The sequence below is a fragment of the Anabas testudineus genome, chromosome 5 (assembly GCF_900324465.2).
Source record: "Anabas testudineus chromosome 5, fAnaTes1.2, whole genome shotgun sequence".
Taxonomy (NCBI): domain Eukaryota; kingdom Metazoa; phylum Chordata; class Actinopteri; order Anabantiformes; family Anabantidae; genus Anabas; species Anabas testudineus.
Window position 1 is genome coordinate 19,117,954 of NC_046614.1, and position 17,756 is coordinate 19,135,709.

At 37.4% G+C, this 17,756-nt stretch overlaps 2 protein-coding genes across 10 annotated transcripts in view; one reads left to right on the forward strand and one right to left on the reverse strand.

Annotated features, from left to right (window-relative positions):
- slc12a5a (solute carrier family 12 member 5a) overlaps positions 1-2,762 on the forward strand; it is a 123,822-nt gene extending 121,060 nt beyond the window's left edge. For 2 of the 3 annotated variants that reach the window (XM_026346728.1, XM_026346729.1), the window contains exon 26: positions 481-572. In XM_026346728.1, the coding sequence (XP_026202513.1) occupies positions 481-572 (92 nt within the window). Of the gene's footprint in view, positions 1-480 lie in introns of all 3 variants that reach the window. The other variant, XM_026346730.1, reaches the window with a different exon arrangement.
- A 3,770-nt stretch (positions 2,763-6,532) lies between these two features.
- ncoa5 (nuclear receptor coactivator 5) lies at positions 6,533-16,762 on the reverse strand. 7 transcript variants are annotated; one of them, XM_026346736.1, is made up of 12 exons: positions 16,652-16,762; positions 15,764-15,824; positions 14,175-14,446; positions 13,789-13,896; positions 11,559-11,622; positions 9,660-9,875; positions 9,456-9,574; positions 9,042-9,174; positions 8,660-8,862; positions 8,357-8,561; positions 8,070-8,161; positions 6,533-7,759 (listed from the first exon to the last, which is right to left on the reverse strand). In XM_026346736.1, the coding sequence occupies exons 3-12, from the start codon at positions 14,341-14,343 to the stop codon at positions 7,185-7,187; spliced, it is 1,884 nt and encodes a 627-aa protein (XP_026202521.1). In that variant the 5' UTR covers positions 14,344-14,446; positions 15,764-15,824; positions 16,652-16,762; the 3' UTR covers positions 6,533-7,184. The 7 variants fall into 7 exon arrangements, with proteins under 7 accessions (XP_026202521.1, XP_026202519.1, XP_026202518.1 ...); XM_026346734.1 differs by having other exon boundaries at positions 8,660-8,859; positions 9,042-9,171; positions 14,175-15,824; XM_026346733.1 differs by having other exon boundaries at positions 9,042-9,171; positions 14,175-15,824.
- Positions 16,763-17,756: the final 994 nt, after the last annotated feature.

Below are 17,756 nucleotides of genomic sequence, written 5' to 3' on the forward strand. Positions count from 1 at the left end.
ACATGTTTTTCTGAGACTGTCCACATTTTGTAGCACTCTTGATCTGTCAATGGGAGATGATATGTCGTTGTAAATTATACAGATCATCTGGTATTGGAAGTAGTCTAAAGCTGCTCTATTTTAATGTTGATCTGCCATTAGTCTTTCAACAGTTTAACATATAAAGCTTTGATAGCTGCAACCTACCTGTCCAGCACCAGACAGCAGACAGACACAGCTACATGTACGTACTGTTAAACACAGAGGGGCATCATCAACATTTCCCTCAGAAGATGGTGAAGATAATCAACCCTACAGCAGAGACAGAAAGTCAAAGAAAGTGTAAAACCCTGTCCTCCTTTCACTTTTCAACTTTATATGATGAACTCAGCCAACAGTAGCCCATTCAGCAACAAGCTGTCATATTTTTGGACACTGCTGCAGCCAAAAAACAACACTCTGAGAAAGCTTCTTCGAGTTTCTTTAACCCTTCTCCCTCAGACATGGAGTTCCTTGAGGTCCTCACTGAGGGTCTCAATAGGGTCCTCCTGGTCCGCGGAGGCGGCCGTGAGGTTATCACCATCTACTCCTGAAAGAGCAGCCCTCTCCCCACTACCACACCTCCACCCTTCCTTCAGCTCTCTTCCTGTGTCACCCGTGCTCCCGCCTTCTCATCAATGCTGCTTCATCATCATGTTGCTATTTACTGTTAATTTCTGTAGGATAGTCCTCTCACACCCAACCAATAAACCAGCTCAGCTTAGGCACCTCTCCCTCAGCTCCATCCCCAGCAGATTGATGGAGCAGTATCACATGCTCAGCTACTAAATCCTTCATTTTAGCCTATTAAGCTACTTTAACTATTGCAGGCTCTAGACTAATTTAGATGCTCTCTAGATTGTTCTTAATATTTTTTTTCTTTGCTAGTCTATGATCTACTGTAGTAACTTGCATAAAGTCGGTGAGGAAGAGGAGGAGGTGGTTGTGGTGGGTGTGGGTTGTTAGCTGAGGTGTGAGCGCACATGCATGTATGTGTCTGTCTTTGTTTTAATATCTGCAGAATGTTTTTTTTTTTTTTTTATCAAATACAAGTGTGGCATACAAGCGGCTTCTGCTCAGTAAGAATGAGAGCCAGCTGAAATGAGCTCAGTGTAGGTTTGTCTTATTAGTTCCCTCGTGGTGATCGGACACCTCCCACAGCGTTGCAGCCTGTTGTCTTTGATGTGATTTAACTTTCAAGGCAAAAGACACTGCTACCCACGGTCAGGACCCTCAGCTGGAAGGAGGAGGAGACTACAGCTAAGTACGAACTGTGAAATTCACATTGTTATCTGAAGGAGACTGAAACGTGGATCAAACCTGCAGTATTATCTTTAACCTGTTCACTCTTGTGCATGGCATCCTAACTGTGTGTTTTACACCACTCGTTCCGTTACCGCCATCACTGTCTTTCTACCCATCCTCCTTTCACCTCATCTCTTAGTGGCTGTTTATTCCTGTAGCCACTATTAGTGCCAAAAAAAAAAAAAATACAACAAGGCTAGCTTAGTTTGTAGAGATTGACACGTAATTAAACTGTGAATAGTGTGTTTCCTAGCAGAAGGCTGGTGTGACAGCAAAATAAGGAGACAGTTCAAACACCCTGAGGAGATTATCATTGCCAGCACCCTCGACCCTCGTGTGGATCACTGTAAATAATGTACAAGCTCTGACGCGTTGTTCAGTATGAGTGTAGTATTTTTGTGACATACTAAAAAGCTAGTGGAGAGAAAACATTCCTTCGCTCAGAGGGACAGCTCACAATGCTGTTTTTAAAACGTATTAATTTATTTATTTATTGGACAGCATAGGCTCCTGTCACTGCGGTAACCATCATTGTAACCTCAACAAGCACTGCACCTGCACTGTCCGCCACTGTGCAACAAGTGAAATTTTGATGACTTCATCAAGTTCCTTAAAATATAAAATACTAAATGTTATTTTTTCATCTAAAGAACAAATATGTATTTATGTTTATAGATAGAAGTTACACCTACTGATGAAATAGTTGTATATCATTTTGATTGTCACACAGATATATTGTTTGGTTTTTTCGTTTTGTTTTGTTTTTTTGTTTTTTTTTTGCCAAATTTAGATGTGCCATATCAAAGTATTTTTCAGACACAGTTAACAAAATTCTGTTCATTGAATCAGAGAGAACAAAGCGCGCTAAATGGAGAAAACTGAGGCGTCTACATGAAACTAGCAGGGTGGTGACTCTGTAGTTGAAAAATCTGCATATAGATGAGAAATGGATGTTCAGACAACTAGCTGCTGAAGTAGGTTTATCAGCTCTTACCGAGGTGAGTTTGAACATCCGTCGACTGATTGTTTTTAGGGTCTAGTCTATATAAATAGAGAGGACAATGGCTTCTGTAGCTAGGAAACTCACTTTGTCCACAAGACCGAACTCTATGCAGTAGACTCTCCAGTGAGATTTTATATCCTCTAGATTGGTTAAGATTTGAGCCACACATGTCCCTGACTGAATGACTTGTGAGTAAATCATATTTAGGTTGATAAAAGTGCATCTTGGGAGGAATGTGCAATAGCTGAAATCCGGACTCATGTGATCATGTTATTTATTTTTTTACACATATATTTTGTATATGTAGATTTCGTAAGTCTTATAAAATTCAGAATCATCTCATTCTGACCAAGGACAGCTGTCACTTTACTTTGATTATTTCTGTTTCTTTTCTTGAAGAAACTGTTTTTGGTCATTTGCACTTGTAGTAGAAATATGAATATAAATAAATACATATATATATATATATATATATATACATATATATATATACAGTATATACAATATAGGGAAGCAAAACTAATTAGTTTCTAGAACTATTTAAAAACAGTATTAAATGTTTTTAGTGTTGCTTGAATGTCAGACAATATGTTGTGAATGCTGCTAGTATCAATAGATTTATTTGTACTGTAAATAGAGATGATTATAGCAAGATCAAGTGAAAAAGGGTATAGATATACATATCAGTGGTGGTGGTTGTCTAACGGGACAAGACTGTACCTGTAAACATTTGGCCTGTTAACTCTGCACAGGGTTAGCGTTCTCTTTTAATAGAAAACTCTACTGAATAACTTGATGCAATATTACAACTGCGGGCCAATCCTCCACTCTTTTATTCTCTTTTTAAAAAGAAATGCTCTCGTGATTATGAATTATTTAATCCCATGAGTGAAGCTAACTAATTTTAAGGTAAAAAAAAAAAAAGTAATTTACATAGTTTACTAAAAGAAAATGCCAAAACATGTTTAATGAATGAATGAATTATAAATATTTCTAGTTTATCTGCTAAACGTTACTGTTTGCAAATTTTTAACACATCTACCTTTGACACCTGTGATACTTAAGACACAGCCACTCCTAGTTTTCAAAGATTTTAGGGTGCCAAGTCATGAAGATTTTCTTTAATATGCTTGTCACACTTGACTTTAACAAAGGGGTTGTTTGACGTTCACATCAGTTTTTGGGATTGTCTCCACAACATTGCCTGCATCAACTGAGCCTTTTAAATTTATTCAAAAGAAAAGAAATGATGTTTATTGGAGACATTTATTGGAAATGAATTTATTTATTGAATTATAAATGTTTTATAATTGCTGTTTGCATGGTACTATGTGGCGATATTTGTTTTTGTGGTTTCTATAGTGATGACTTACATGTTCAAGGTGCAGGTGGGGAGGTTGTCTAATGTTCTCACTGAGTTTTCACCTTTTGAGAACTCTGGAGAGTTTGTTGGATAGTTGGCAACATGGCTAGGCCTTGATAACAAGTCTTTTGCAAAAAAAAAAGAATAAAAAGTATGAGTTCATTATATTGTTACTTGTTATATTTCAATCTTGCTCAAGTAGTTTTATGTAACGTATTAGGAGACTTGGAGTTTGTGAATGGATGGGCCTTAGGAATGGTCATTTTACGTTTGTAAATATTTATCACTTAAGTCAGAGACACTGTTAACTACTAGTATTGTCTTTTGTTGTACACTGTTCTATCACTGTGGATAAAGTCTTAGAGTTTTGTAAGATTATGTGCAATATTGTTCTCACATTGCTCATTATATCACGATTATGTTCTTTTTTATTTTATTTTATTTCATATAAACAGCTGGAGGTGTCAGCAGTCACTTATTTCATCAGAATGTTTGTCACGAGGTCTTATGGGCCATAACGATCATGAGTCCTTATCCCAAATGTGGCCCAGACAGCAAAGCACCTAACACTGAAGGGGCACTATGTGACAGGATCAGTCTGCTGAAGTGGGAGGGGGGCTGCACAAGAGCCAGCCAGTCTGCTCTGTACAGACTCTATCCCACAGTGATCTCTGGTGGCACATGAGTGTATAACAAACTGGTTGTGGCAGTCCGATAACGCAGATTATAAAAAGTGATTAATTCTCATATCATGCTGCAGTTTTTTAACTGCACTACTCCTGAGACCTACCTGCTGATTTTAACTATATATCATTTGAGCATGCATCACATTTCTTTTCTTTTCTCTTGCCAAACGTCTTAAAAAGAATAATATCTATTAGATTTATAGTGCTTGTCACTCAATCTGTGAGGTGAGCCTTCCCAGAATCCCTTCTGCACCTCTTGCCCTCCTCAACCCCCCATTTGCCCCAAATCCCTAGCCTCCCCCACCCAGCCACTAAATCCACCCCAGCTCTGTATTTTCAATGTGATTGCAGTAAAAATGATCAAAGAATATAAAACTCGCGCTTCCAATTCTGGTAACGGCTCTGCTTGGATGATATGAGATAGTCAACTTAGAAACCAGCACCCCCCACCCCACCCCCCAAACTGATCCATGATTTAGATCAGCTCGTTCGCCTGCACAACTGTAGCATGAGACAAACTTGCCGGTGATCATTACTCAGTCTCTATCCTTAAATGGATATTAAGGGCTCTGAAACACATCTGTTACCGGGTTGAGGAGGCTGTCCTGTTAAAATACCAACAGAGAAAATAAAAAAACAAATCCCAGATTAATGCAGAGAGGACAGTCTGTAGCTGAGATAAGAGCAAGCTGAGCATCAGAGAGAAGTGCCTGATGTTGGAGGTAAAACTACAGCTGCACTTTCATTTCACAGTCAATCTCTCTGGGAGTTGAGATGAGAAAACCTTGAGTGGCTATCGGTGCAATGCAAGCAGAGCCCTCTTCCAGTTCTATTGTGTAACTCAGTGCATGCATGCAATTACCCCTGAACAAGGTGTATTGAAAATCTATAGGGTGTTTGTGGTGTGAAAGTATTTTGTTTATATCAGAAACTTTTCTTTCTAGTAGTATGATGTTCCCTCTTACCTTAGGACTGGCCAATCATTGTATCCAACATTAATATTATATTACAAGATTCTATTTTTATGGTGCATTTGTTGACAAGGTCCTTTTTGTGTCAATTACCATCTACAGATAAACTTACTACCAAAGTATATTTTCGTTAACATAAGCATGTGTGCTCCAGTGAATTAGACATGCTGTTTACTTTCTTACAAAAGAGTGTAGCAAATACCAGTTAATGGATAAAACATTTCAATATTTAAGTGCAAGTGCCAAACTAATAAAGTAGACTACAGTCCCACAATCCGGCGGAAGTTTAAATATTTTAAATTTATACATTTTCTGTAACTACCTGTGTTTCTGTTCAGTGTATTGAATATAAATATTTGCAATCATCAAATAATTGTTTTTAGTGAGTTAGTGCAGACTCAGACTGGAAACAGCCTGCCTGGCTCTGTGTACAAACTAGATTTAAAAAAGAACATGCTTTATATCATGCTTTGTCTGTAATCTTACTGTAAAAATGACAAAATGTGTGAGGACATTATGATAGCTGATACTGTCAGAACTAGTCTGGTATATAGCACCTGGTAAAATGGGGATTTAGTGTTTAAAACGAGTTTTTGGTTTTTGAATGTCTTAAACAAGATGTATGTTGTTTAAAAGTGCCAGTACATATCTTTAATAATTTTGAATATAGAGCCAGGCGAGTTGTTTTACCTGTTCTTAAACTAAATTTGCCTAGTCAGCAACATTTACTGTAACTTAACACAGGTTTCATCTTCTCATTAAAATGCATTTGTAGAAATAAAATAAAAAATTCTCCCCCTTCAAAACTTTATGGCATAACCAGTAATAATTTAATAACTTGTACCTCCTAGTGGAGGAACATTTTCATTGTACAAGGTTTGTTTTCAATTCACTGGAGCTGTGGGGATATTTTATATGGATGTTTGAAAAGTGTATTGAATATAGAGCATATACACAGACACAAATGACAAATTTCACCACTTAAAAATTGTTTTTTTTTTCTCCCCTGCATTCATAACAATTCATTACTCTTCCTTGATACTGTACCTACAGTACAGTGACACTGTAGTGTGTTCCTTTAAGTTCTGTGGGAGTGTGTATGTGTGAGTACATGTGCACTTGTAACTGCTGGGGGTGGTTATGGGCGAGGGTGGGAGGGGGCTTCATGTAAATAAATCAAGTACAGTTAGTGTGGAGGTGTTTATTTTTTGTGTCAGTGTAAGTTAAGTATTCTAAAATAAAAAAAAGTATTATTCTCTATTGTGTTTCATGGTACATTAAAAAAGAGGAAAAAGTAGTTTTATCTTACATTTCAAATGCTTATCTCTCTATGGCTTCTGACAATACCCGTTCCATTTTATAGATTTGTCAGCACAAAATGCAATAAACCAATACCATTTTATTACATCAATTGTGTGTGGGTTTTTAATCTTGTATTTGTATTGACAATGAAAAACAAGGGTACAAATTCAGAAACACTCTGCAAACCTATAAAACACACAGAGCAAGTTGGGAAAACAACTCATTCTAGTCCATCAAGAACCGAAATGTACTTCATACATGCAACATAACGTCACTGTTTAACTAACATGAGAGAAGACACAAGTATGTTCTGGCTAACAACTGAAAATTCAGACCATTAGGTGGTCTGAACAAGTCGTCCATTTAAATAACCTCAATACCAAACCCAGAATAAAAATTTAATAAAAAAAAAAAAAAAAAAACAAGCTTAAAAGCTTTCACAAAACATTCCTATAATCTACCTTTTACACAACTGGTAAATTCTCTATATTTTGTGGCGTTGGATCAGAAGGAGAGGTGGAATTCACTACAATCCGTCAGTAGTGCCGAGGGTACATGGACATAGGCGGAACCTGGCCCAAAGCGGGTGCTGGTCGTTGGGGTGGTGCCTGAGTGCTAGCTGCAGCGCCTACCAGATGGTTGAGAGATGGTCCACTCTGAATCAGTGTGTCAAGAGCTTTCTGGACACTTGGGTTGTCAAAATTGATACCCGATGCAGAAGTGGGAGGTCTTTGACCACCTTGTGCCAATTGTACACGGCCCGGGGGTGTGCCATAACCCTGTGGTGCAACTGTAGGAGTAACATTCATGGCAGGGCGGGGCGTGTTCTGAGAAGAAGATGGGCCAAAGGAGCCATAGGCCTGTGACTGGGAAACAACGGAGGAAGTGACGCCAGCACCTACTGACCCAGTGCCGCTGTTGAACAGGCTGAGGATTTTAGCCTGGAGCTCCTGCTGATGGTTGGGGTTTACGGAGGTACTTGAACCAGCCGATAGGCTGAGGTGACTGGACTGTGGGGGTGTGTGAGTAGAATGGGATGAAGGAGGCAGTCCTGTAGCTGAGGGAGGAACATCATGGTGTATTGCTGCAGGAGCTGCAACATGGACTGCAGCTGTGGGGAGACAGGTTCAGTTAGAATTTGATACTCTGCAAATAGCAGATAACAGTGTTCTTCAAGAGAGGAAAGCATGGCCATAATTCAAATATCATTCAAACCTTAAATAAAATCTACAGCAAATTAATACAATTCTAAGTTGGACAGACTAACACTGACAAAGTTTTGGGTTACTCTGTTACTCTTCATACTGGCCAAGAGATGTGAGATATAGCCACCAATTACTTTTTTCAATGCACATGTGGACATGCAAGTAGTATACAGTCTATACATCTTTTATTCCTTTTGTCAAATACAGAATTTTTACCTGAAAGAGGGTCTGCAGTGCTTCGTACTAGCCGGGCTCTTTTGTCCTTCAGGTACGCAATAAGACTATCCAGTTCTTCTGGGGTTAAAAATCTACAATAGCAACAAAAAAAAAAAAAATTGTGCCAAGTGTAAAGATTTTTAAAGCTACGTATTACAAGTTAAAGGCAGTTCTGCAGTACTGACATTCAAACTGTAATCTGGGAATTTCAGAAACATTACCTTATGTTTTTCATAGCTCCAATTTCACAAGACTTTTGTAAAGTCTAAAAATATTAAACCCAATACCTGTTTTCTGACAGCAGCGTGATGGCAGTGAGCACAGAAACTGGGTGGCTCTCTCTGTCAAGTTCCCTGAGTAATACATCATCTGCCATCTTGGCAGCCTTTCTGGCAATCTCCTCACGTTCTTTTTCGCGATTTTCAACTTTGTACACATCATAGTTGTGGGCAACTAGCATCATTGCATCCTGCATTGGCATGTTTCGATGTTCTGCAGCAAGAGGTACACAAAAATATGTCAAATAGCAAAAACTTTGAAATGCTGTGCCCTTTACCAACCCACAGATTAATATTCTTGTCTTGCGTTACCTTGTGGTGTGCCGAACAAAATGTTGACAGTGCAGGACCGGTGAACCTGGTGCTGCTGTGTAATTATGATGGCAAAAGGAGTGCGGGCTCGACCTACATCCTCTAGTGCCTGAGTTAGTGACACTTCTGTGTTGAGGAATATCAGGTCCACCACCATGCCCAAATCACGGACCTTCCGCCCGACTGTTTCTGCATACTCCCTACAGTTGTTTTTGAAGCACAAGTACACACGGAGACAAACACAAGCACACCGCACACATAGACACAAACACAAACACACACAGGAGCAATATGAAATAAAAACATGCCATGTACTGGTTGAGTATATAACATTTCTGACCCAAGTTCAGTGTTCCCCATATAAAACAGAGAGTAGACATACTTTTGTGCCTTGTTGACAACAATCACAGAGCAGTCAACAGGGCGGTCTGTGTCATAGCGCCGCTGGAGTTCTTCATAGTACTGCCGATATAATTCATTGCGCCGACGCTCTTCTGGTCGGGCGCGTTCATCTGCTGTTGAAGAGGGGGTGAAAGGAATAAAATATTTAATAATCTCGTAAACTGTCTTAAGATGAGCTAAAAAAATATGACGTTAGAAAAAAGGAACTGGATAAGCACTTTTAATGACAAAAGAATAAAGAAATTATTAAAATCAGAAAAATTCCATCTACCCAAAGCAAACCGATAAATACTTGTGACTTTACAATTTTATTTAACATTACGCTAACAAGATCAAGTACTCAGACCCAGTAATAATCAACAAAATTACCATGTGTACTAGACAGTTTACATACCTTCTGGCTCACGCCGTCCATTCCAGGGATCTCTGTAAGGGTCTCTGTAAGGTTCATCCTTCCTCCGGTAATAGTCTTCCGCACCACTGCCACTGCGATAGTATCGGTCATAGTCATCTCTGCAATATGGAAACATTTCAGGTTAGACAAAAATTTAAGAAACTTTTACTCTGGATTTCTAGTGGCATAAGTGTTGGTAGTCACCTGTATGCAGGATCCCGTGGGTCACTTCTCAGTTCTTTGTCTCTGCTCTCTGAGCTACGGTACCGATAGTCGTCACGAGAGTGGCCACCAGGCCTCGGCTCTCTACCTGAATCCCTGCCATCACGACTTTCACGGGGCTCACGTCCGTCACGCCCATAAATCGGTGAGCGGGATCGAGGACGAGACTCTTTCTCACCATAGCTGCCATACGGAGCCCTAATAGGAATGTTATGAATTAGTGCATGAAAAGTTTAGGCTGCCTGTGAAAAGAAAAAAAAAAAAAAAAAACTACAAAAAATATATATATACACATTAAATAAATAAACATTTGTACATATTGAAAGTTTATAGAATATTTTATTCACACAACTGAAAAAGAGCAACCAAATTAACTTTGTTCTAGTTCTGTTTGAGAACATCGTTCAGGAGGTGAATCCGATAAGCGTCCTTTCAACAACGATCTTTTGAAAATGCGCCGATGTATGTATGCAACAATATCGATTTGCCGACCTCTTGAGTTCAATGACCATAAGTCCAGCCTTGAAAATTCACAAATAGGAGGTGATTTAGATTTGTGCTTTCTTCTGTAAGCCACACTCCATGCTGAAATTATTTTAAAGTTCGTTCTTAAACATTTCCGATTGTTTTTTTAATAGAACTGTAAAATGTCTTGCAAGTTTTTTTTTATCTCACCATGTATTAGTCTTTTACATTTCTAGAAATAAAATATTTTGATGAATTGCACCAAAAATTCCACATATGGTGTCTAAAACGTGTGACGTTCCTAAGCAAACTGTAGTATTTCTAAATACACTAACTAAACACACATCTTAATAATGCCTTTAGATTCAGCTTCTTTCCTTGACCTCAAAGTTATTTGAGGCAGTCAAAAAAAATCTATGTTTTTAATGCTACTCAGAATGAGAACAGATTGAACGTTAAACACTTAACATTTTAATTTGCTGCAGTATGAAAATGAATTGAAAGAAAGTCTGGGGGGGGGGGTCCTTCAATGCAAATTCTCGAAGACCATTAGGCATAGTCCAATGTACATGCCCAACACCATTCCCAAATCCTTCCCAAAATAAGCATTTAAATATATGTGGGATATTTAGATTGTGTACTTAATCATCTCCTTTAAGAGCCAGCATATATAATTATCAATAATAAACCTTCAGTCTATGAGACTACTACTGATATTTGTGTTGAGTTGTGGACCACTAACAGTAAAATGTAAACATTTTTAAGAACAGGTCCCCTTTGTGCGGTTCTTAAAAATTGTGGACGTGCACAAGTGACACAATAAAATATGATGCCTTGGTGTCAGCGTGTGTTTCAAGGAAGGAAGCTCATTCAACATTTATTAGGTCTCAAGCACACACACACAGAGTGTGGGAAAGAGTAAATGTAATAATAGCTTTGTTTACCAAAAATTCCACAGAGTAACTTAAGATTTATTTACACTGTAAATTCCCTAGCTGGCCTTAGAAGAGCTGTTCATCAGACTTAAATGCAGTTAATGTGGACACCTACATAAAAGACCATCTTACAGGTAAAGAACCTGCTTAAACGATGTGAAGCAGGTGTGGGACTATATTTCCTTCAGTTGGAGCACTGTATTCTATATATATTCTAAAACGAAACGCAGTACGCAAAACCACGCAAATAACACGAGCGTTAAAAGGCCAAAAGGGAAGAATCTGTGAGACAAAGACATTTATATGTCTCTTTATTTCACAACATCTGGAAATTAAGAGTTAACTATTATCCCATAAACCAACACAACCCCGACCAGTGGTGGAAATAACAGATGAGGAAAAGTTAAACACGCTTTTTGTTTTTTCTACTGGCACCTCAGAAGGGATGATAGTTCTTCATATCCATTTCGCGTTACTTTACCTTCGTGGAGGGCTCTGCTGGGATTGAGGTTTAGCTTGCCGTCGCTCCACTGCCATATTTACATCTGAAAATAAATCAATCCAAACGTTGAACATAACAGTGACAGGAAAATTGAGCTTATGTGTTTAGGTAGAATGGAATGGCCGCGTCAACACTTCCACGATCCAAATGAAACTGAGCTCCATTATCCAAGCTTGAAAATCCAAACTGGACGAGGACAAAATGCAGCAAATCGAGTTGCCAAATCTGTCGAATTGAGTTTAAGATGAGGAAATCCCTTTAAAACTAGGTACTAACTAGAAAAGCTTAAAGACATAAATTTGATTGCCAACTTGAAATTTGGTCTCCAGAATCCCAAACTACAAGTGGCCCGTTTAGTGACACATTTACATCGATGCGAAAAAAGCCTGACAGTGTTGCAAATAAATCTGGTTTTGCCAGAATTCGACGATGATTTAGTTTTTTTCTTTTACAAGCAAATAAACCTCTCTACTTTTTTGTAGAGAAGTTTAAGTATTAAAATTAGCAATGCTAATCTTCATTTTGATAAGATGTACACTACCAGTGAAAAGGTTGGACGCACCTTCTTTTTCAGTTTTTTCTTTTTTTCGTATTATTTTTGACATTAATGTAGAAGACATATAAACTGAAAGAAAAATATTGTTTAACACTTTTTTGTTTACTATAGTAAAGAATCCAGAATATGTTTTATATTTTAGATTCTTCACAGTAGTCACCTTTTGCTTTGATAACAGCTTTGGACACTCTTCTCTCAGTCACCCTAATTAGGCGGTCATCTAGAATGGTTTCAATCAAGTATTGTTGGGTGTTTTTTTCCCCCACTCTTTAATTTATCCTAAATCATCTCATTTAGATTAGGTTATCAATTCTTTTGTTAATCACATTATTAGAACCACTTACATTATTAGAAATTATGCTATATATATATATATATATATATATATATATATATATATATATATATATATATATATATATATAATTTCTAATAATGTAACTGGTTCTAATAATGTGATTAACAAAGGAAACATGAGATATATATATATCATGTTTCCTAAAGGAAAAAAAGCAAGATTCAACAACAGAAAGCATGTTTAATATTGTTTATAATTTCTGGTGTCGTGCTGAGAAGATAAACTGAAAGGCAACGCCCACTCTCACACTTTGAGTCATTTGGACAATTATATGTTGTAATCACTCCTGGGCTCACACATACATTACCCAGAATTTGAACTGCGGGGAAACCTTTGCGTTAGTTGTCAGCATTGTTTCTAGCAAAGCACCCCAACACCATCACCACATCTCCACCATGGTTCACAGTGAAAACCATTCAGAAACCATCCATTCCCCCTCTCTATCTTATACACGACAATTAGAACCAAAAAACTCTAATTTGGATTTGACAGACAAAAGGACAGATTTCAGATGGACTGACCAAAAATCAGTTTCTTTGTCTTTTCTGAACCGTCTATTGCCATAATGTGGATCTGTACAGTAGTTGTAGTAGCAATAGCTCTACTGACTGTGCGCACCCTTTGTCTTCACAACTGATGGTATAAAGTACATTAAGAAGGGAAGACATGTCAAATTAACTCTTGACAAGACAGTGTGAAAACTGAAAACCATTCCAGGTGACTACCTCTCATCTGATGAGACAATACCATTAGTCTGCCAAAGCTAAATGTAGCTACTTTGGATAATCCAAAGCATAATAAAAAAAATCCATAAAAGAAAATATTTTGGGTCATTTGAGACATTCTTGATAATTACATCATTACATATATAGGCCAGAATTTCAATGTCTTCAGTATTGTACAATGTTGAAAACAACAACAATAAAGGCGAAGGTGTGTCAAAACGTCTAGCTGGTACTGTAGGTTACGTCATACAACCACCACATTTCATGCAGTTAAATGTGGAATAACACGAGTCCCAACGTCTCTCATGGTTAAAAAGTAAAAGTCATTTACTGAATGTGTCATATCACATCATTAGAGATATTTAAAAGCACAGATTATTTAGATCTATAATTAGTTTAAACTCAATAAAGACCTGCAGTTTTCATATACAGCCTTAACATACAGAAAATGCATATTAAATGTTAAAATAGCAAATTTTCAATTTTTGCTTTCCCAAAAAAACGTAAGGTTTAATTTGTTGGGTTTTCACATTTAGCCGAACAATCACACCAACCGCAGTTAAGGCTTACCTATTTTATAACCTTTATATATACGACCTTTTTGGGCCGCCTTTGCAGCTTCGGCTTCCTCAACACGATCAAATTGTACAAATCCAAACCCGCGAAACATGGATACGCCTGGAAGAGGAACATTTTAAGTGGTACAAACTTGAAGAATCTTGAAGAAACTTTTGGATACCTACCCACCAAATCATCAGGAGGGAAATACATTTTTGAAATGTAAATGCTTGCATTTCATAAAAGAAAACAAACATGACTCAGGATGAATAAGTTAAGGCTACTATAAATTAAAAATATTCCAACAATTGTGAAATTCAGTAACAGCCTGCTTGATTCAAAATATTGGCATGAATTATAAATGGCAACTTATCGCTTATGTTGTATTGATTACTGACCGACTATCTTCCCATATGTGCTGAACAGGTCTTCCAAATCCTTCTTTTCCATGTCAGAGGTTGGCAAATTTCCAACAAAAATCCTTCTCTCCAAATCTCTAGGATCATTACTGCTGCAGGAGCGTGAATAACGCCCTGGTGATGAGCTGCGGCTTCTTCGGCGAGACATTACTTGTTCCCAAGGTTTACAGGTTTCTTTCTTCGTACACCTCAAATACTTGAAAAAGTTTGTTTTTTCGCTAACAAGTGTCTTTAAATTGTCGTCCACGATCCTGAAACATGTCAGTGAGTTAAAAGAAATCAAATTCCTTGGAAGCATAAAAAGTTTAGTGTAAGTTGCAGATGAAAATCACAGTTCAGAAAAATGAAAATGCTGTAGCAAAATTTTAAATGTAGCAAAGAAACAGTGTGGCTCAACTTGAAATTTTCTGCGATGCGACATGTATTGTTTAAACCGTTTAATTTAACCGTGCAGACTTTTACATATTTGGAGCTTGCCTTTATCAGCATCAGGAACAGCGAAACATAATTAATGTCGAGTAGTTATCAACAAAATAAAATTCACTGCGAATTTGTTGATATACAAGACTTCCGTTGGAATATTCCTTATGCTGTGATGGCAAAATTTTGCAGAGCCAGACCACACATCACTCCTGGTTTGGCTAGGCTCTACTGCTAAGTTATGCAGTGTTGAGAATGCACTGTTCCTACATTTGATCAGACAAATATGTAACTGATGGACTTTCACCGGTCTCGGCTTTAGTTTTATGCTAAATGCATAAAAAAATGGACTATTCAAAGTGGACGCGCGTCATGAGGAAAATGTTTCCGCTTTAACAAAAGCAGTTCCACTGGCAGTGTAAAAGGAAAAAGTAAAAGCAAGTACTGGCTAGTTGCATCTTTGAAATCCCATGGAGCCCAACATTTTTGGCTTGGCTTGAAGTCAACGACGAGAGCATTTTGCTGTATGCAATATTTCCCGCAACATAAAACTGTAGATTTTTACTGCAGCTGTTGTGAGAAAGTGGAGCAAATGGCACAAATACCTACAGTAATACACACAGGATAGAAAGTGCAAATTCTTGGAAAGAAATAAGTCCAGTCGCAAAATGTTCCGCGATATAAATTATGAGCCATTTCAATTTCCTCAGAAAAAAATGCAGTGCATATGACAATTTTTTGACAAGAAAATATGCTTTCTTTGGTTTTGCAGGATTTCACTACAGAACTCTTCATATAACTCAACTCGCTACTCATTCAATTGCATTGTGTTCAAATCATCCTCTTCTCTTGAAACAACAAAAATGTCTTGAGGAAAATCGCATTGATGAAATTCGATCGCGGTCTTGTGGTCACTTTGAAAATGTAAAATGCGAACGCTTCCTTTCGTTTAAACAAAACAACGCCCTTAAAAGTCTCAAAAAATAACTTGTGCTTTAAATGCTGCCAATGTGGCACAAAATGAAATGATATTGAAAATGATGTGATCCAAAGGATTCCCAGTCTCGAAATGCATTTTAATATTTTTGTTAGATTTATTATTGGGTGTAATTCACATAATTGTTTTGAGGGATTAGCCCCTTACATACCTTAACTTGAATCTGGATGATCTTGATTCTCTGTCGACATAATTTTAAAAATCCCAAGCACCTGAAAGCAATAACAAAAAGAGTTATAACTACTTTACACTACTGACGAAATACATTTTCAGATGCGTCAATTAAACACAATAATTACTAATGATTTATTTGCTTGAATCAATACGCCCTGAACGTGGCATAAAAAAATTAAAAGTTTTAATATAAACATTTCACTTCCATGTTTATAGCAAAAAAGAAAGAGGACGTTCGTTGCTTGCACTTGAGACATTTGGCTCATAAACAAAATATTTTAATGTTATAATGAATTTAAGAACGTTAATTATATTTGCGCAATAATGTTTATTGTATGCACGCTGTTCGTCTATGTAACGTGTGGGAATGTCTCGTATAACTAAGTTAAACTACAGTTATCATAACCATATAGGTTGGGTTAAACGTGAAGAAATAATAATAAAAATGTTCTTAAGCCACACAGTTCTTAAATGAGTTTAGCCTATACGTCAACTAACCGGCAGCTAATGTAGCGACTCAACATGGAGTCCAACACAGTAAACAGTCGCGCTGCATATGGCGTGTTACACACGTACGTTGAAGAAACGTACTGTAGGAACTAAATGCGAGTATTGCCCCTCATTTTACAATCATCTGCTAAATATTACACCTTAAAAACGCCGAATCTGTATTTGGTAACTAGACTCCGCGTTGTTACAACTACACGTAACATCATCTAGCGTTAGGGTGGTTGCTAGCTAACGACACTTAGCTAGCTAGCATTAACGGTTCCCACAATTTATCTAAAAAACAAATCAACTATATTAAAGTACGCCTGTTTCAATATGCGTGTTGTTATATTAAGGAAAACAAGAGTAGAATTACCGTGAACAGGTATTTTAACTCCGTTTCCACTCGCTTAAGGCCACTGTCGGGTCGTGAAAACTGGACTTCTTCCACTTCATTTACAGCCAGCGAGGACTTCCGCTCCCTCCTCTTCTTCTTCTACGGCCACCGGCACTATCGTGTTAGACAGCGCCCCCTACTGGACAGCGTAGGGTCCACTCCTACTGTAGGAATACTGGTAGTTAATAATGTCTTCATCATCAGTCAACATCTGTGTGATAAAGTGTTGTTATACAAAAACATGCTGGACTACTTGGTGTAAACTACAATATTTTTTGTTCAAGGCATATTTGTCATCAGTTTCTCCCACATTTATATATTTCTCCCTATAAAGTAGCATTTGTTAAAGCTCGTGTCTCTGTTAAGTTGTTCACGTCACACTAACTGGTGGCATGTGTAGTTGTGCTTACAGGGCAGCTGTGGAACAACTTTTGCTAAACATAAATGGTATTTATAACTATCTGCAACACAGCAAAATCAGTATTGTTGATTCAGCAGCTTAAATGTAATATTTTGAGAGTGTCTATATCGGTCCACAGCACATAGAGTTAAAGCTACTCTTTTAAAAGTGTTTAATATTTAACAGTGTCACAGAGTTGAATCTATTTCAATTTTTTGAAACTATCTGTATGAAAATAGTTTTTACACTATCAGAGAAGTAATAAACTCAAATAAACTCCACAATACAAAAATTTCATTAAGAAGTTATTTAGTTTGACTTGTTGGTCTCACTGCTCTGAAAAAAAAAAAAACAGGATGACATTTGAACCTTCTTCAAAACCTACCACGGCTGCAAAAGAAGAAGGTTCATTCAACTCAACCTCTGACTGTTATTTACTCTCTTGAACATTTAGCCCAAACCTATCTGTCTTTTTTACCACAACAATAACTCTTTCTGATATAACATAGGACCATTATTCGTATTCATTTCATTATTTAAAGGTAAATTGAAGCAGTTTGAACAGTTTGAATCTGGTTTCACATAACAAACTAAAATTCAAAACCCCTTGTGAACAGTCCAAATCCAAATGACAAAACAAACTGCACCACAACAGACACCAATATAATGTTTATCTGGTGTAAC